General features: G+C 27.6%; 1 protein-coding gene across 2 annotated transcripts in view; it reads right to left on the bottom strand.

Annotated features, from left to right (window-relative positions):
• Positions 1–6,125: 6,125 nt before the first annotated feature.
• The window catches only part of LOC111631478 (survival motor neuron protein-like), a 39,767-nt gene continuing 23,897 nt past the window's right edge, over positions 6,126–21,995 (bottom strand). The window contains exons 7-9 of one of the 2 annotated variants that reach the window (XM_023375723.1): positions 12,592–12,663; positions 9,342–9,464; positions 6,126–6,319 (exon numbers count right to left, since the gene is read on the bottom strand). In XM_023375723.1, the coding sequence (XP_023231491.1) occupies positions 6,251–6,319; positions 9,342–9,464; positions 12,592–12,663 (264 nt within the window). In that variant the 3' untranslated portion in view covers positions 6,126–6,250. The remainder of the gene's footprint in view (positions 6,320–9,341; positions 9,465–12,591; positions 12,664–21,995) is intronic. The other variant, XM_023375724.1, reaches the window with a different exon arrangement.

Below are 21,995 nucleotides of genomic sequence, written 5' to 3'. Positions count from 1 at the left end.
TAACAAATTGCACACAAGATTAACAAGATGGTTACTTTAGTTCTTTCAACTTATAAACAGTAATAAACTGCCATTTAATAAATATTGGATTTATATTTTGTATATTTTATAAAATCCAAATTTTTGATGGAACAGTCTTAATTACTAATACTTGTATCATTACAGTAGCCTATCAAAAGTAAAAATTCTTGTTACTTGAATGCATTCACTTGAATAGAGTGCAATAAATAAATGTATCATTTATATGCAAATCTTCTTTTGTAATAAAAAGATCCTCCTCTATTTGTTCAGAAAATTATTTAATGAAAAAAATTTTTAATTTATTATTTTTTGGTAATTTTAAACTGATTTGTATTTATTAAAGAGAATAAAAATATTAGGAAATTAAATTATTGGAAAACTAAATTATCAAAAGCTGGAAGAAAGTTCAGCTCGTAAGTCATAAAACTGGAGTGCGTATCATAATAAAAGAATCACTTATGAAATTCTTTTTTAACAATGGGGAAAAGTTTATTTTCTTTCCTTTGTATTCAAATTATTAATTTATGCAATTATCTTATTGAATAATAATCCAAAAGTAATGAGATGAATATTCTGATAAGTGGATTATGTAAAACAAATTCATTTTATTTGGCTTCTAAAATATTCTGTTGATCCCAAAATCTTTCTTTGGATTACTGATTTAAATGATTCTCTCTAATTTTGTTCAAATAAGAATTGGAATGAAATTTATTGTATTTTAATTTTTGGGAATGCAATTTTTTGCTAAACAAATAAATCTTAATTTTAATGAAAATTATTCTCTAGTTAGTTTTTGAATTAAAATTATTTTAATCCCATTTAATATACCATATAATGGAGTGAATAGAAACATTTTTGTTTAAATAATTATGTAACTCCAATAATGTTCCCTATGTGACCTTTTAAGTTGTCTTAAAAATTGCTCTTATCCTCTAACAATTTTAGTAGGTAATATACAAAGTAATTCCTCATTGTTTCTTCTTTTTACCCCATAGGTTAGGACTTACTGTCTCTATTCAGCCAAATCTGTTTTCTTTCAATTCTCTAGTTGTAAACAGAAACTAGAATAGGCCTTATATATGTTAGAACTTACACAGGAATAAAACAGAGATTTTACAAAACGGTTCCAGTTGCTCAGATAATCTGGAAAACTGAAAAATGGAATAGCTTTTAAAAAGTATTCGGGTCACTAAAGTCGTCATGAAAACCTGTTTTTGAAACATATTGAAGAGCTGGTAACGGGGCAGGGAGTTTCCTAACATTGCCATATGTAAAGTAAAATTCCTTACCTCTCCAAAAATCTTGTCTGTGATGACTTCTGTAGAAAGAGCTCCACATATCCATATTCTTTAATTTGACAGACTTTTCAGTACAATCTGCTGTAGACCTTTTACTTTCCATATAGCTTCACTATAGAGAAGTGTCCTCACTAAAACAAATCAGTACAAGTAGGTCTATCTCAGAGCTGGGTCTTAGACTTTTATCACTATTATTAGTTAAAATTTGAAAAAGTTACATGAAATGAATAGAAATAACCATTTTTTTTTGTGTTTTTATTCATCCCATAATTTATAAAACACTACATTGCAAAAAGAGGTCAATGATTATAAAAGAAAGCATTCAAAATATGAGTGATTTAATGAAATGATACTGGGACGAAAACAAGACACCAACAAGGTTTGTCAAATATCAAAATATAGAGACACAGACATGGCATCAAGAATGATATTGCCAGTCTAATGAAACAATGTCCATACTTTTCAAAGTATGGATGTTATTTTTTAGTTAGATACTAACCAAGATCAGCACTACGTTGTGCAAAGTAAAAATGATCCAGTATTTTAAAAAAATAACCAAAGCATTTTTTTTTTTTAAATTTTTAATAATGGCTACTATAGACATGTCACTGAATAGTTAGTTGACAGTATCAATACTTTTACATTTAGTTCACATTGACCTAGTAGTGCAGTATTCTTATAAACCAAAACAAGCAAATCAGGACGTTTCAAAAATACAAAAACAAGTAATTTTCACTTATAATGATATGCTGTTGTGTGAAAATACGGTAAAAACAATTTTCTATTATTGTTCAACTTTCATTAAAAACAAAATAAGACAATCTTCTGAATCATTTTATATGATAAAACAAAGGATCCTTGCACAAACTGGAAAATGAGTCCAAGTTGATTTCATCGAATCTTTGATATTTTATAGTTGTAGTGGTCCTAATCAGAATGCATAGGCACAAAATCAAAAAATTGACAGTTTTTCAGTTATAGAGCATGCAAGATGCTAAAGCATAATTTATACACAAAGATTTTGGGCTTCATAAAACATTATCAATGTTTGGTACATTATCTGGATTTTTCTTGTGGAGAAATCATTATGCAATACAGTGAAGCAGATGCATTCCATTATGTGATGCATTGGTGTCCTTCTTGCGGGAGGTCTGCTTATAAGTTGAAAACAGTCAAAAAGGAACTTTGTAGAATATTTTGTTTTGTATTTTGAAACAAAAAAGATTCAGTGTATCACAGTATGTGCCCGAATTACACTGTTTTTACATCTTACAAGTTAGATGCCCAACTCAAAAACTGTCCATTTTTCATCTTATTGGAGCTATTTCCAAAAAAAATAAATATTCTGAGACTTATATAAGTTAAATTTTTTACTTTAAGTTTTTAAAATTATGAAAATCTGACACTTTTTTCTGTGGAAAATATAGAAAACTCATAGATTTGTATGTCTTCATTTTGTTAGTGCATAACAGTTCTTACACAGAAAAATACAGAATTTTGTTAATATTTGCCAGAAATATTTGTTGAACTAGTTTTATAGTAAAAGTTTAGATAAATATCTTTAGCAACTTACTTTAAAATCAGAATGATTTTAGTTAGATGTTTACTCAAATCTCTACTGCAGATCTAGTTCAACAAACATTTTTCTTCTTTTAGTTAAACTCTCTCTCCCAAAATCGAGATCTTCAGCATCCAAGGCAGACTGGTACAAAAAATATGGTGTTTTTCTTTACCTGAAATGTTCAATCAGGTATTAACCAACTATCACTAACTGATAGTTGGTTTAGCAATAGTTGAAACACATATGTCAAGCAATAACCAACACTAGGCATGAGAGGTCATATGATGTCTAATCCATCAATCTAGCCTGGTATTGTATAGTTTGTATATTTTTGGTGAACTGTAACTTTAACTGAATAAACTTTAATATAAATTCAAATGTCATTATCTATTCACATCTTTGTATGAATTAAAACTAGAGATCAAATATGCCAGAGGTTCTTTGTACATTTATACATTCTTTGTAGATTTATGCAATTGTATAAAAATATATATATATACATTTATTTTAGTTTAATATGACTACAAGATCCCCCTCCAGAAAGGCATGTGGTTGGTAAGTCTTTAAACATTTTTTATGAGCATTTTCTCAAATCTCCTAATTATGTTTGAATCCTTTTCCATTCTTGAATGTCATCACAAGATAATGTTCTAGAACCAAGCTTTTTTTTTAATTGACTGTGAAAAACTCAACTAATTTTTCTTTTTAATATATATATATATATATATGGGATTCTTGGAACCCTGCAGCAGTTGTAACAATGGAAGTAAGGTTTATGACCCAAACACTAAGCAATCAACAAAAACCTTATTTGGAAAAATGATGTCATGTTCATCTCTTTTTATAATGCTTCACTTCACTTCATATAATAATAAACATTCGTGAAAGTATCATGGCAATGATTAAGGATTTATTACAAATGGTACTTACAGAAAATTTAAAGTTTTTGTAGATTTAATAAATAATATAAAGTATGGAAAAAATTTTAATGAGCAACAGTTTCTTATTAAAAACTGTTTAGTTGTATGTACTCAATCAAATTAAGTTTTAAATAAATGTTTAATGCCAAAAATAAAATGCATTAATTGGATTTCCATTCATTATATTAGAAATTATAAAAAAAAAAAAAAAATTAAACTCTAAAATTACCTTTTGAGTTATAATTGTTAAATTCTCACATACATTGATAATATATTTCATTATCTTATGAAACTTTTCATCTTTAATTTCAATGCTGAAACAGCATAGTGATGCTTAACTATCATTTTCTTCTGTTCTGATTAAAAACACTGTTATAATAATACTATAACCTTTTTCAAATCAGCAAAAACATCAGTTTACTCATCAAAACAAACATTTTTTAGCCTTTTTTAAAGGCCATCATATAGTATAGTGCTAGTGAAACAAATGAGTTAACTGAAACGTTAAGAAAAAACTGAGATTTTTAAGACAAAATTACTTTAAGATTATGGTGAATACAAATATACGTAATAGTTTTAAAAACAGAATATATATTTTTATATACATACTACTACAAATGATTTTAATATGAATAATCAAACTTAATAAAAGATTTAAACAAGTTTGTTATTTTAATAAGCTTGATAAAATTAAGGAGTCAAAGAATTAAAACATCTTTGAATAAAGTTTAAAATTTATCTGTTAACTTAAAAAATATTGCATTTGTCTAAACATTACTTCACCTCCCAAAAACAAATACAAATCTACAGAGAAACAGAAATTTTGGAACGAATAACATTATATGATTGTAATTTGATCTGTGAATTAATAAATAATAATACAGCAATTGTAAAGAAATTATTTTAATTTATTATGTTGTCATTTGATAATTTTTAATGCAGTGAAATGTAGAAACAGTGAGTGTCAATGGAAAGTTTTTTTTTTTTTATATGATTGAGATATTTATAAAACATTATGTCATAGATTATGAATTGAAATTCAACTCCTATTAATGCCATGTTTAAGCAATTTCAAGATACTTAAAGTATTTTAAAATAAACTTACATTTTTACAGAGGCTTAAAATAATGATTATAAAAAAAATTCCAGATGATATCTGATGTAGAAATTAAAATAATTGACAGATCGTAATAGTAATTTTCATATTATTTACAGAAATTTTATTAACTTTTAATTATACTTCAAAAGTTATTTTTATTTTAAAATTTGAATTTCCTGTATTTCTAGTTTATATAACCTAAAATGTAAATATTTTGATAACTAATTTAATTTGAAAAAAAATATTGTACGTATGCAAAGAAGAAAATAAAAATTTATTCTTGAACATATACAGAATGAATGATGATAAAACAAAATATTTTAATTATAACAAAATTTTTGGGTTTTGCTTTTTAAGATTAAAAGTTTTTAATTAATTTTTTTTTTCACTTTTTTCTTATTATATCCAATTCTAGTAGCACATTTTGGTACACACGGTTTTGTATAAATTTTTGTCAGAAATACAAGATAGTCCAAGTGTGGAAATATCCATATAAGACAAAAACAGATTGGCAAACAGTAATCTAATGTCCTGACATGATAAGGAAAAAGAGAAAACCTGTTAGGTCATGTCACTAACATGGGAGTCATCTTGAGTTCATCTCCAAGTTTTAAGTATGAAGATGGGCATGTAACACATTAAATTGGTGGAGAATCTTCCCCAAAAAACAATGGTGTGTTTAATTTTAGTGTAGCTTTACTCATTCTCAAGGTTTAAATTTTTCTTCTATACAGATGACAAAGGCATTGACAACACAAGCAGAATGTGCTGAGTTTATTTTCATATGTAATTGAATCGCTTGTGTTACTGTAGAACATTTCAACCAACACCATTCATCTTAAATAGCAAATTGATGACGTTTGTGCTAGTATTTAGTCAGATTTGTCATCTTTTTTTTTTTACATTGAAACTCAATGCAACTACAAAATCAAATGAGACTAGACTATTCATTTTACAATCTAATCCATATAGAGACAATTTTCCTGAACTGAAAAATACAACTATAGAAGTGTAATTAGTTATTTTCTTTTCTAATTATTAAAACAAAAATATTTACAAATAAATGTTCTGTCTGTTAAAATAACAGTACCATAATCAAATGAGAAAAATCTTAGTTTTAAATGTTTCAAAGCTCAGAATTTAATTTCGTTTCTTGTTTTTTCTTCTCTTTTTCTTATGGTAGTAAAATAGAAATAATTTGGTTTTTTCAAAAAATTTGTCTCAGTGATAAAATAAATTTTTAATTATTATTTCTTATTCTGTATGTTGTTAAGACATTTATATTTCACAATAATTCGAATTTTTTTTATTTTAATGAAAAATTTGTTGAGGATTATTGAAATGAATGATGCTAATGAGTACAAGAACAGTTTTTGTTTAATTTAGATGAGCATGGATTAATTTGGGATTGACGAAGTCCCTGGAATAAAATAAATATTATGTATTAATTACATAAATTAAAAGTTTTAAAATTTAAAAATTAAATATTTACTGAATACTTTTATATAATTTAATAATTTTTGGTCTAGTCTAAATCATCATCAGATCCTTTCCCATTAAAACAATGCATAAACTGCTATCTCATTCTAGCATGAAAGGACAGGACTAGTATTCTAGACCCATGTTCCCAAACATTTCAAACTACCATCCTCTTTTAATGCATATGCAGTAAAACCTTGCTAAGTAAAACTATGTTAACTCAAAATTACAATAATTAGAAGCTTCCAACAGGTTCAGGACATGGCATGTAGGATTTTCCATGTAATACAGTAAAGTCAAAATTGTCAATACTTTTAACTCACCAATTTTCCCATGTACCTTCTATCCTTTGATAGGTCCACAATGATCATTTTCTCTTATATTCTGTGTGAATATAGACAATTAAGATTAAAAAAAAAAAAAAAACCACCATACTATTACAACCTTACATCCTTTTACTGATACAGTATGTGATCAGCATTCTGATTGAGACAAGGGCGGTGTCTTGATAACATGTTCAAATGCACTGTAAATTGTATACAAGTTTGTAATCATTCTGTGAACGGATTCTTGAGAAACAGCTTGATTACAGGAAATTTACGGCCACAGAAAATTTTGAGTAAATTAGGTATCAAACTCACTGACTCAAAACTACTCAAAAGTCAGGATTTGTATACCACTTAAAGTTAAACTTAACAAGGTTTTACTGTTTATCTAATATTGATAAGTATTTTGACCAAAAGTACTTTTCACTATTAAATTTATATAGTAATATAAAGATATTGCTTTTCTAGTTTATTGAGCTTCAGCTAATGATTCATAATTAACTAATATATTATGTAAGTTATCATTGTCATATATTCAAAGTTTACTGTATATATGTTTCTTTATATAACTCTCATAAAAATTACTTCTTATCAATTTTAGTATCTAACCAAACTATAAAAAGTTTTCAATAATTTTATCATATAAACATTTTGAATATCCTCTTCAGTATAATATAATAATAAATCTTTAATTAATGTAACTATATTTTTCAGTATCTGTAGCTATATTAATCATATAAAATTGGTATTGAAATTATGTTTACTAGTGTTAAAATATTTTCCATAATGTAGAATTTTTAGAAAAATTATTGGTGATAAATATAAATGTAAAAGAATATAACTACTCTAATTATTTTATAAACTGTTTCATATAATATATTAAAAACATGTTTAACATATAACATTGAAAAATATTCTTTTCAAAATATGATTTTCCAATTTCATGCTCTCAAATTCAATCAATAATATTCTTCTTACTTTAGTGTTCAGTTCTTATTTTCCGTAGAGTTTTTGCAAGAAGATAGAGAAAACATATTAAAATATGTAAGAGTAGCTAGCTTATATAACAATTTGTTAATAAATAAATTATCTTATAATAATATATTGTCATAATGTTTTATTAACATTTTTAAACACTTGTACTCAAGCCTAGTTATATCTACTTGTATACTTGAAGATATTAAATTTATTTTAATGAAAGTGCTTGTAAACTTTTAGTTGTATTATGCTTTTATTTTTGTTTTGTCACTTTTTCTTTTTTAAAACTCTTTCCACCCTGTGGGCACTAAGAGGGCCTCATTTTAGCAAGCCCATTATGGGTTTCCCCAATGCAGGGCCATCGTAAGCGGGTGTGCAAGGCGTGCACCGCACGCGAGCGGCACGTCCAGGGGGCAGCAAAGAGCCTTTCTGGCAAGCTCAGCATAGGTAATCGTAGTTAAACAGGGGGCGGCATAATCGGTATTGCACACGGGCGTTCAAACAGCTAGCGGCGCCCCTGCCCCAATGGGACAGCCGGGTGTTGAGGGATGGGCCCGACATATCTGGACAGACCACCCCTGAAAATTTCCTGGGGATTTTTCAACCTGTCTGGATTTGATCCCAGGTTCCCCAGAGTGGTAGGCTGCCACCTTCACCGCTCGGCCATCTGGCCGGCTTGTTCTGTCATTGAAATAACACTAACAGACAATTTTTTCCTATTTTATTTATTGAAATTCTTGGTGTCTGTCATTCTTTTTGTCTGATTTTTTTTGAGTACAACATTTTCAGCATTGATAGCATTTAAAATGATCATATTCAATTATTGCACTGCTTCTGATTCTAGGTGAGAAGTGTAGTTGTTTCTCCTGTAAAGCAATATAAGTATTCCTAAAAATTATATTATGAAATTCTGTACAAAAAAAAAACAACAATGCTTATGGAAAACAGATTTATGGCAAAACATTCAAAACTTTATAGTCTGAAAGACTGTAAAGTTGCAATGTTTTATTATTTCAAGCTTCTCCTTAATACTTAAAGCTTTCCTTTTTCATTCATTTGTCAAATTCTTAATAATAAGGATATTTAATCAGTTCGGGATGTTATATTAAATATTAATACTTTTATCAATAAAAGTACACAAATTCAGAAGAACAGCAGAGTACACATTCAGGGTAACATGTATGAGAGAACTGGAGTAAGAGATTGTTTAAGAGGTGTTATTTCTCTAATTATCTACTATACATAATCAAATCTCTATACTATAATGTTATATACTGAACTAGTTTCCCCGAGATCAACAGTTTGCATTGACCACTTAAAAAGTTACCTTTTCTATCTTTGATATTTTAAAAAATATATTACAATGCACATTATGAACAAAATATTATGTATCCATTGTTTATGATTAAAAAATTAAAGTATTTCAACTTTAATTTTCTAATAAATAAAAAAAATTTCAGAAAACAGCATTCTATTTGGAAAGAAAAATGTTTCTAAATTTCTTATGACAATAAAATATAAACAAAAAGCTAAAGTAAAAAGCCACACTCATTATTATAACACTACAATATATTTACTGATAAAAGATCCTTTTTTAAATCATAAAATATTTAATTACGAAAACTATATTTTTATTAAATCAATAATGAAAAATATTACCTGATAATAGCCTGTATGATACCCACTCATATACCATGACATCAACATAGATGCTAAAGCTTCATCTTCATTTACAATACTATCTTCAATGGGAAATGGAGGAGGAGGCATTGGAGGTATTGTCTTTAAAAAATTTCAATAATTAAAAAATAAATATTACAAAATATATATGAAATAAAATATGTATGATTAATATTATAGTTTAACAAATATTTTAAAACCATTCTTCTCTTATCAATTATAAAAGATTCCGAAAAATCTATACACCATATTTATTCGCATATAAGATGAGGTTTCTATTAATTTTTCACTGTTTCAAAAACCTAGGTCGTCCTATAAGTGCGAGGGAAGGATTCTTTTCGTTTTTGCAATAATTATTGTGAACTGTGTATTTGCATTTTTTACCAGATTCTCACCTTCTGGTGTTTAAAAACAAAAGTATTTTATTTGGGTCATTTGAATTGTTCTTGTGTATTGTCAGGAGTAAAGATGAATAGCAGTAAGAAAAGCTTTTGAATTAAATTCCAAAATTACCCAGAGCCCGACATAAGTTTTAATTCATTCCCATGTGAAAACATGATTATTTGGAAATCAGAATTTGAAGAAACTTATAAGTGTAATTGACAAAGAGTGAATTCAACTGTTAAGAATTAGCGAAAAAGGTTCCCAATTGTCCAGTTTTACGTAAACAAAATTATGTTGTTGATTTTACAATATTTTTCCTTGAAGTTTAAAATGCCAGTAATTTTTGCAGCAACTGATTTAAATTGATTAAAATTCAGTATATATAGTGATAATGTTTTTTCGCTTATTTTATTTGAATAGTTTGAGAGCTTTTAAAATGGCCATGATGATTTTAAAGATGACAGATATAAAAATGATCATAAAAAATTGATCACTGTCAATCACCTCTTCATTCATAAAAAAAAAAATCTGTTTTAAAATTCAAACAATGATTAAGTAGCATAAAGTTTTGGATTGTTTCAACTAAAATAAATGATTTGTACTTACAAACAGGAATCTTTGTAGCTTTGTCATCCTGAATTTTGCTGAAATTTTAATACACTTAGTACACTCCTCCCAAAATACAAAGTAATGTAAATTATGCCAATGAGCAGTATTTTACAAGAAATCATTACTAAAACTTTTCTGTAAGTGTTATATATTAAATGCTATATCAATACTCATGGCTTATATCAATAAAACTCAGCAACAAGTGGCACAGATAGGTAAGTAAAGCACAAGGTGAAAAGCTCAATGTTATAGATTCAATTATGCTTTTTTCAAAGTTTTTCCCACAATTTTTTGTTTAGTATACAATCCACTGAATTGTTAGAAAATATATTTGGTCCATAAATACTATATTGTAAATATTATCATCATCCACATATTCCTAAATTATGCCAGAGGAAAGTATTTTCAATGAAAAAAAACAATTATTTCAAAATTACATAACAAATTTATGTATTGCATAAAGTTACATAATTTCACAATTACATTAATTCTTACTCTTGGAATGTTGTTCATAAGTTTTTATTTGTATTTTGATGATAATTATTGAAAAAAAACATTTGAAACAAAGTACCAATTGACACCAAACACATTTGATGGAAGTAACATCTTTGCAACAATACCAATTATTTACCATTGTCAAAGGAAAGTAAGTAACCTATACTTACTGGTTTAAAAATATGCAGATGACAACAATAATTACATAATAGTACAGTCGACCCCCCTATAACACTGTTGATAATTCCATTTTATATGAATTCCATGTTGTACGAGTAACTTAGATTTTATACATACGTGTGCCAGGCTGTGAACGGCTCACATATGTGTAAAATCTAAGTGACTCGTACAACACGGAATTCATATAAAACGGAATTATCAACAGTGTTATAGGGGGTTGACTGTATTTTTGGACTAAATGTATTTTCTAATAATTCACTGGATTGCACACTTCAGAAAAAAATTATAGAAAAAACTTGAAAAAAAAAAAAAAAGCAGAATTGAATCACAACATCAAGCTTTTTAATCTAGTACAGTACCTTACTCAGCCATGCCACTTGTTGCAAGTGGTTTACAGAAATTGATGTATATAATGCACAAATAAAAGTTTAAACAGCAATTTCTCATAAAGTACTTTCTTGTTGGCATGAGTAACACCATTGTGTATTATTGGGAGAGATGTAATAAAATTTCAGCAAAATCCATGCTGTCAAAACTTGGATCTTTCCTTGTTAAATTGAAAGTACTAGTCAAGTATAATTAATTTACTGCTGATTTAAAAATAATGGCTCTTTTATTGTTATTTTATTTTTAAAAAAGATTGTTAAATAAGATCTAGTTTTGGAAAAACAGGAAATTTGAGTTCTGATTTACACAATGCATGATCTTATAAGAAAAGATGAAAAAGTTCAGGAAAAATATAAGCTTACAGAACTAAAATGTCTATATTAAAAAATTCTAAATATAACTTTTGCATAAAAATTTTAATCTGACTTTCAATATATCTCATTATTATTGATAGTTCCTTAATTATTTGTTACAAAATGATGTAAAAGGTATATACTTGTGTTTAGTAATAAAAGTATATACATTTTATGTCATTTTATAACATAGTAATCAAGAAATATCAGAATTTGTTTAAAAAATTATCAGATTTATTTTATTATTATTATTTTGAGTATCTTCAATTACAGAAAATGTTCAAATAAAACCATTTTTGCATGTCTTTATATCACTTTGTTCAGAATCACAGTAATGTAAAAATATTTTCTTGAAATCATAATATGCAGATGAATAAATAACACTTTATTTAGATATGTAATTCATAGGAGGAGAACTAAAAATCTGTATAATGAATTAAATATTACTATAAAAACAATCTGAGGTAATATCTGTCAGTTTTCATTACATAACTTAATAAAGAAAAAATTTATTTAATACTGTGACACTGTTTTAATGAAAGAAAATATTTTTAACATTTAGAGTAACAATTCTAATGTATGTTGGAAAAAAATGATTAATGAAAAATAATAAAATAGAATATCCCTGAAATGATATTAAAAAATTAAACCTTTTCAATATTTTACCTATTTTTTATTATTTTATTTCTCTTAAAGTATTACAGTCACAAGTTTTAGAAATTTATGGTTTATATCAAAAACTATTAGTTTGTGTTTTAATTAATTGTTCATTTTAACTGAATTTATTACTTTAATAATAATGTTTATCAAAAAAAACTAACCTGCATACAATTTCTTTTATGATGACAAGAAAATGGAGGTAATGGAGGCATGTTTGAAGATGGTACAAATGTCTGAAAACATTTATTATTAATAAATTGATATAATGTGTTATGTTTCATAAAATATATTATCTACAAATTAAATAATATTCAACAATTTTTCTAAAAATGCTATAATCATTTCTTAAGTTTTACTATCGTTTTAAAAGTTAATTTCTGAATAAACACAAAAACACTGTGCTCATAAAGACTTTGCACACTAATCACACATATTGTTGCAATCATAGTTTCTCTTGAAAATCTTTAATATGATCTATTATACATTTATAATTTTCTATTTAATTATTGTTAGGTTTTTTTGATTTTACATTTTATGTAATATCCACTTAATAGCATTCAATATAAAATTTTCTTTCATTTGTCAACATGTCACTCAAATTATTTTGAGTATATTTGTATCAGTTATATCATTGTAGGATAAATTAGTGAGACAAGATTTTTCATTTCAAACTATATTATTAATTTTAACTATTATACTTTTTCTACATATTTAAACTTCCTAAATTCAAAATATAAACCTTTAAGATCCTCATTGGTGTAACAACGCAATCCTATCTTACCCAATTTAGCCATTCGTCATCAAGAAAAACTGGTATATTTAACTTGTGGCAGAAAATATCATCTACCACAGATAATATTAACAAGTGAATTTTGTCAATGCAATATCTGAGATGTAATTTTATAATAATTTGCAAGTTTTGATTCACTTATATTAAAAAAACTCAATTATTTCTGATACTATGGACCCATAAAACTACTATTAAAATTAACTAAAGTTTGCTATGTTAAAATTTATTAAATCATAAGAAAAATAATCATTTTTGATTACCATTAAGTTTTTTAAAATAGTTTTTGATTTTACTGAACAACAACAAAAACATTAAATTAAATGCAATTTTTCTTCATTAACAAAAAATTTATTATTCAATTCTCTCTTCTGTATATGCATTTTGGGTTGATGTAAAATTTCAACCTCTCTTCAGTGAATCTGTACATTCTTTTAGTTGTTCTTTATAAAAAAAAACACATACAGATTCACTGAAGAGAGTCTGAGGTTTTATGTCAACCCGAAATGCATATGTAGAAAAGAAAATTGAATAATAAATTTATGTTATTAAATCAATGAATATTTGTTTGGCTGTTTGAAATACTACACCTGATGATAAAAGGATTATAGAGTTAAAACTCAATGGAATTTTCATTGATGAAATTTCTACTGCAACTACATTTGAATTCAAATTATTAGAACAACTTGCTAAATTTTAATGGTTCATATAGAATTGTAGATGTACAAACATAGGATAGTAACTTTGGAAGACATAACTGAGTTAAATTTGAAAATCACTTAAGCAAACAAATGGGGTAAAATTTTTCTAATATGCTTATACATTGAATAAGATGGGATAAGAAATAAAACTCAACAATTTTAAGCTGGACCATAGCTTTGGAAGTAATGTGTTTCTTTTAATATAAGTAAAATGAAATAAGTTATTTTAAATTTAATAATTAATCACTTAACTGTTAAAAATAAATCACAGAACCATAAATCTACTTTGCATAAATTTGCACAGACTTTGTATAAATCAACAACATAATAATGAGGTTTGAATGTATACATGCCATATAATATATAGTATTTAATAATAATTTTCCAAAAATTGAGTTCATGTAAACTTTATAAAACTTTTTTTTATAATATTATAATATTTTGATTACTCAAACTCCCTAACGCCTTATTGTCCATAGTGCGCCTTTGTTTTGACAATTGCAGTTTTACTAAATATGGCTTTTTTTGGAATGTAACCATTGCAGTTAGCAAGGAATGCTGATATATACAGTATATATAATATTAATCTTTATTTTTCATTGAAAACTAAGTGGAACTAGTGATAATGAATGAAGCAAGAACTGTAAAAGTTGTGTGTTCAGATTGCTTTATATATCTTCTGAGCTTAAGAGCTCAGATTAAACTTAAAAACATTCATTTGCAAGTTTTATTTTTAACAAATTTTAATAATTAAAACTAAAAATTAAATTCATGATGTTTACATTTGTTACTTATTTTTTAAAAAAATTCTTGATTCCAAAAAAAATTTTTTTGTAATAGTTTTAATAATGAAAAATAAGAAAATGTAAATAAATACAATATCTTTTTGATTAAAAATCCAATTTCTTTAAAAATTACTGAAAGGGGACCAGTTTCAATGATGTTTAGTGATTTTATATAAGAGGTTTGAAAGACATAAAATCTGTATTTAATGCATATTTAAGTTTAACAAGCAACTATTTATTGTAACATCATCACAATGCCAGGCTGCAATTTTTAATCATCTTTTAATTTAAAAAATCAAATGATTTCTGGTTCAGATTGGAAGTTTCTAAATAGTTGATCAGGGTCTCCAGCCCCTAAGTTTGGGTTCCCAGATGAGGTTCAAACTCAAGTAAATCGTGACATTCTTGTGCGACACAAAATGTAAACAACGAGACTTGGAACTGTTCGAGAGTGTGTCAAACTATCTGTCAAAGTCTTAGTGGAAGACAAACTCTAACACGAGCGCTCATAAATAGGTAAATCATTGACTTGCGAGTCTATAAAATGTTGGGTGAGATAAACCTTTTCAAACAAAACAGGGAAATTTTTGATAGATGAAAGATGAAAATGATCGTTAAATTCTTAGACGTCAAAAAAATGGTAAACAACGGCCTGAGTTTTGAGTGCAGGTGTTATTGTTTTATAAACAGTCACCGAGCAGAGTCGACAAAGAGGTATCAGATGGACACCTCGAATCGGACCTTTCCCGCGACCCGAAAAGGTTTCATCTTGCACCTGGAGACAAAGGAGACACCAATCGGGAAGCGAGGAATGGGACACAGGACCAATCCGAAATGCGAATAGTGGGGGAAAAACTATAAAAATCGGAACTTCAAGGTCGAAGGAGTGTCTCCTCTGGATTAAGCCTACAGATGTGCTTTATCGATTGTGTTGTGCCACCTTCAATCACCTAGGACACCGCAGCTTAATACCGAACATCTGCATCGTCCAGCGATCTTTCTCATCCGCCCGGGCTACGACTGATCACCCGAACTCTCACCATTTCATAGGAACACTGAGATTTTGGAATTGTCCAATATCAATGTAAGCATGAATTCAAACAAATAAATGGGTTTTCTCTTGTAAAACACTTGTTCTTCATTTGCCTCCTTCGCCACTGCCCACATATGCGGTTTCCCTTAGGCTCATTCTGATGTGAGATAAACTGTATTCCCCTTAAAGTCGGCAAACTTACACAAGCCCTCCATATCTGGTCTGCATTTTAGTAGTCTTGCCCCTGTACATCATACTTTTCCTGATAATAACTGAGTCATGCCAGTCATCTATCTAACTCTGTTCTCAAGGAAGGATCAGTCTGATCTCAACAAAGGAGAGACAGTCAGATGGACAGACAACATTGGGAATGTATAGGTCTGCAATTTGAAAATTATAGCCCAATCAGCCTTCTTTTCTTTAATTTATATGCTGTCTTTGTGAAGTATCTTATTACTACAGCATTCTAAATTTTTTATAATTTAAGTTATAGATTTGAAATATTTTATATCATTAGAACTCATATAATCCAAATTCAATTCAACAATAAAATTTTACATTGAGATGTTCTGAATATAATTTTGTAATATTAATTACCGAAACAATTTTGTTCGTTTCTTTAAATTTTAAAACATTAAAAATAGAAGTGAACAGTAGGATAATTCAATTTACAAATTTTAAACTTAAATCTAATTTCAAATAAAAAAGATTATGCTACTACAATTTAATAGCATCTAACATTCATTTCTTGATAAGAATTGTAAATTATAATTACATTTATTTATTAATATGTTTTAATTACAAAATCCACCAATAATCATTATGTACAGTATATTATCACTGAATGTTAACTGACAGAATTGAGATGTGTTTTAGATACTGGAGGTGTGAGTGAACTTTGGAAGGAGATCAAATATTGGCTGTTAGTGTATTAGAAAGCCAAAATATAACAAAAATTGGTTTAGCTAGCAAGTTGAATATTTGTAAATAGAGTATCCTGGAATTTAGTTATGTATTGATTGATATGTGCTGGAATTGACCTTAATCCAGGTCCCCTACCTCATTTTCCTTGGCAAATATCTCTAGTGGATATGCAAAAAAGGAGACAGAGACCATGCAAGGAAATGGAAAAAGAAAAGAACCAACTGGATATTTTAATGAGTGAAGAATTTCAACAAGTGGAAGAGGAATATTGTAAAGATAGTCATGAGGGTCTGAAAAATCCAAAAATATATGAATATTTTGATACATTAAAGGACTCCAAACCAGATCTAGAGATAGAATTCCAGTATATGTTAAAATTCATATATGACTTAATTTAGGAGAATTTTTTACAGCTGAATGCAGAATTACAAGAAATAAAGACAGAAGTTAAGTCATTGAAGAAGGAAAATGTGTTTTTTTGAGGAGAATTAACAAGACTGTTACAGAGAGTAAATAAAAATGGAAGCTATATCTAAGAGTTATGGTCAAATAAAATGTATGTTAGAATTTGAGTTGGATAAATTGGTTAACAAGAGATAATAAAAATAATGTAATTATAAATTTTCCATTTAACTCATCGGAAGTTAATCAGTTTATAGATGTAAAGTGAGGCATATCAAATAGCTTGATTGAGAGCCTAATTTGTTTGACTAAAAATGAAATAAAACCAATGGTGAAAATTCAGTAGATTCCCAGTATACTAGAAATTTAATTTTAAAAGAGCTTTGGAAAAAGAAAGCAAATTCAGATAATAAGGAAATGGAAAAATGATATTTATAGCAGATTTGTGTAAAAGATCAAGGCCAAGGAGGTAAAAACTCCAACCAATAATTAAACAAGAAAAATTAAAAGGAAATAAAGTATTGTTAAGATAAGATTATTATATAAAACATAATAAAATGTTTACATATAATATGGATTTGGATAAAGTGGTTGAATTAAGTTGTTCTTCAGAAAAGAAATAAATTCTTCAGAATTAATAAACGGTTGGAAAAAGGCATTAAACGAATAACGTGTCAAGATAAAAAAAAAAAATGGAGAATGTGGAAAATAGTGTTAGAGCTTAAAAAAGTTAAAAATGTAGATAAACAGAATAATACAAGTAACCTAAGGAACAATCTCCCCTTGAAGATAAACAAGTGGAATGATAAAACTAAAGTGACTATTGGATGTTGAAACATTCAGGAAAAACTTTATAGGGGAACTTTTAAAGAATATGTAAAGTACCATTTTAATATTGGTTTTTCAGAAACTTGGATAGTCAAAATGAAGGATGATGATAGGTTATATTTAAAACAATAACACATTGTGTTATTTGGGAAGGCTCAAAGAAATAGAAGATTCGGTTGAGCATCTGGAGGACTATTAGTTTAATCAAGAAACACATTGGCGAGTTGTTAAAGTATCAGATAGGGAAAAATTATGTTTTTGCTTTAATAGATACTTAATTGATGTATGAGTCAACTTGGGGAGATTCAAAGATTGATATAATAATTGTATATTTCCCCCTTTAATAGATAAAGTAATATGTTTCCAAGAAATCCAGAGTTATTACAGTGTGGTCAATTATTACAAATTTATGGATTATAGATAGAGATTTTAATGACTGAATTGGAGAGAATTTGGACTCTATATATAAAGAAAAAAATTCTAATGTTAATTATATAAGATTATCTAAAGATAATACTGTTAATGTAGATCAGTGTTTCTCAACCTCTAACGAATCGTCGCTCCCTTCAATAAAACAGTTACGCAGTATCGTCCCTTTCACTTCAAAATTTGTGTTTTTATATAATATACGTGTCAAAATTCAACCCACTGAAGGGAGATGGTTAGGATTAAGGTTTACGGTAAAGAACTCTGCTTCTATTTATACTATTTAAGATGCTGGTTTTTGCGTTTTTGATTGCGTTTTAATAGGGTACGTCAACAGAATGTACACTAACAAGAAATTTTTCGATATTCCCCCTGCAGGGGAAGTGTTATAAATTTATAATAGCCACAACAACGCATGGCGGGGTCTGCAAGTAAAACATAAAATTATAACAAAGTATATAGCAGAATGAAATAATTTGTCTCAAATTGTTTCACTTTAAATCAATGTATTTTGTACCATTTTATACATTTGTATCAATTATTTAAATTAATAAAACAATTGAAGTTTCAACATAAATTTTGCTATGTTTATGGTGGACACTTGAGTTTTTTCATATTTGATTATGACAGCCACATTAAAATTAATAAGTTAATAAAAATCATATCTTTTTAATATAGTATTAAAAAGATATGATTTTTTAATAAATGTCTAAATTTTAAAGATATTTATATAAATCTCTAGAAAATATGGATAAGACAAAAATAATAAAAATAAAGAATACGTATGGAGTTAAACAAATTCTCTGTATAAACTAAGCAATGACATAAAAGTTTTTAATTGCATAATTAATTACAAATATAATATTCAGCAACTACTAGTGTGTCACTAAACAAATTGTACAAATATAACAATGAATGAACTAACCGAAAGTTATGGCAATATTAAACAAATTTCATTTCTTGTTGAGAGAAATACAAACAAATACACTTCTTAAGAGTACTTTCACCCAATACAACTGGGCTTCTTCAGTTACAACTTCAAACAACAAGAAGAAAAATATTCAGAACATATCCTTGAATATCAATTTTCAAAAAGTTCTATTTGTGCAAAATCCTTATGCCAGTAAATAATATGAGAAAAACAGAACACACAAGGAGCAATACATAAAGACTTGAGTAGTATAGTGTGTACTGTACCTCCTATTATTTCCTGGCATAAGGCTATCACACAAATAGAATGTTTAGAAAATTCAAATTCAAGAATATGTTCTCTGATCTTTTTTGTTAATTTTGAGTTAGTTCAGATATGGCACAAAAGTCATAAATCACAAACCCTTTTAAGAGTGATCTGAAAATCACAAATATCCAGCTAAATTAACAGCATTAAAAAGGATTTAAGAAAACCTGGTATATCAGAAGATAATAAATAAGTTTAATCCTAAAGTAATATTTTAAAAAATTCCACCAAAAATAGATATTCCATATTCATTCTATGTTCTCATCCTAGTTTGCTATTGAAATTTTGGTTATATAGTCATGTCAAAAAGCACATATACTAATTCTATAAAAATTGTAATATAATTTAGAATTATAATATCAGCTATTTTAAAACAATGGTTATTATAAACAATAGTTTTATTATACTTTGCATGTAACATATAATCAACTTATAAACATTTTATTGCCTTTTTGAAAAACTTTAATTTGTAAATAAACAAATCAAATTATATATAGTGAAAGCATACTGTTGTTTTATTCTTTGATCTTCCACGTTTCTTTCTTTTGTGACTACTTGTTACGCTAGCTTTACCATCACTGTCAGATACAACTTTATTCCTTTTTGCAATTTGTTCCTATATGGGAGAATATTTTGTAAAAATTATTAATAATTACGAAAGATATTTACAAGCATTCCTTAATTTTCAGACAATTTGTTCTTTTGTACATTAATACCCCAATACTTTATATCTAAATCACTTTTTGTATGCCAAATTTGGACTTTCACACATTTTCAGTTGACAAACAAAAACTTTTAGCTATCATGTAATGATGCTTTCTTTCAGCTTTGATAGCAAGAAAATTTTTTTGCATGTTTTTCTGTTTAATCTATGATTTTAACATTTAAAATAATTTTTTATTCATGATATTCTATGTAAAAAAAGTTAACACTTTTCTATCTTCATAAGAGAAACTTCTTATCCTAACCTTTCTTTTTAGTTCTCCTGAAACAAAATTCTTTTTAATATACAATTCTATTGTTTGACTTTTGTACAGTACATATTTTTAGGAATGCATTATGTCCTAAAGTCAAGGAATGCCTGTATGAGAAGTCTTATGTAAATCAAAGTAATCTTAGAAAATTTTAAAATATTAATGTCTATAATTCAAAAAATCTTTTAATTGTACTGAAAAANTAATGTTATTTGTTTAATTATTGTACGATATAACGAATAAAATATCTAATTATTCTTAATATAATGTTTTACTATATCGCCGAGAAAATTGTTTTTCGCCCCCCAAAATATAAATTGTTACTAATCGCCCCCTCAACATGGAAAAACGCCCACGTGGGGGAGATATCACCCCCATTGAGAAACACTGATGTAGATGGAAAAGTTTTATGGAATTTGTTGATGAGGATGATATGTTTATTTTAAATGCTACCATTTAATGGTTACTGATGATATTTCAGTGGAACATACTTTTGTATCACATATTGGTAAATCAGCAGTAGATATTATTTGTTTGGAATTTTTTACTGATTGATGTTTAATGATGAAGGTGCTTAACCTTGATGACTCAGATCATTTTCCAGTACAGTTGAAATTGATTGGAAGTTTAGAAGAGGTAAATGAATGGGGCAGAAACCTACACAAAGCTTTGAATTAAATGGAGGTAAAGGTGGAAACATTAATAAACAGAGGTTTTTGAGATGAATTGAAAATAATTCATATGACCTAATATTACATGAGGTACAAAAAGATCCAGTAAATAATTATTATAAATTAATACAATCGACCCCCTATAAGATATAGATTTGGAATTGTCCAATATCAATGTAAGCATGAATTCGAACAAATAAACGGGTTTTCTTTTGTAAAACACTTGTTCTTCATTTGCCTCCTTCGCCACCACCCACATACACGGTTTCCCTTAGGCTCATTCTGACGCGAGATAGACTTTATTTCCCCTCAACATCGGTAACCTTACAATAACTAGGAACACAAATCTGGATAGCATCCACAAAGATTAAATGTTAACAGGTTTCTTGAAAAACACATTGAAATGTGAAACAAAGTCTAAGGGAAGGTTTCATAGGATTGGGAAAAAGATTTAATTGCACCCATTTGTGACCGTAGGGTCGGCACCTCTTTGGCGCCCTGTCAGGATGACACCACCGAGTCTCTAAGGGACTCGGAAATCGCGACGTTAAGTCTAAAATTCGCTAGCGGTAGCGTGTGAGCGCTTGGATTCGGAGTAGAGATGAGGAGAGAGACGAGGAAGTGACTCACTCGGACTCCATATGTTCTAACAAAAAATCAATTTTAATAATAAACAAAGAAAATACAGATATCGGCATATTAGCGGACTTAATTATACTATTCCGTTTGAGAGAGAGAGTTTACAACCGGATCGCGGGTTGATAAATACCTTTCTTTTTCCTAGGTCGCAGATCTAT

Source organism: Centruroides sculpturatus, unplaced genomic scaffold (assembly GCF_000671375.1).
Source record: "Centruroides sculpturatus isolate CEXI.00-Female unplaced genomic scaffold, Cexi_2.0 scaffold519, whole genome shotgun sequence".
NCBI classification, from domain to species: domain Eukaryota; kingdom Metazoa; phylum Arthropoda; class Arachnida; order Scorpiones; family Buthidae; genus Centruroides; species Centruroides sculpturatus.
The sequence above is the reverse complement of the archived record's forward strand: the minus strand, read 5'-3'. Positions and strand labels throughout refer to the sequence as shown.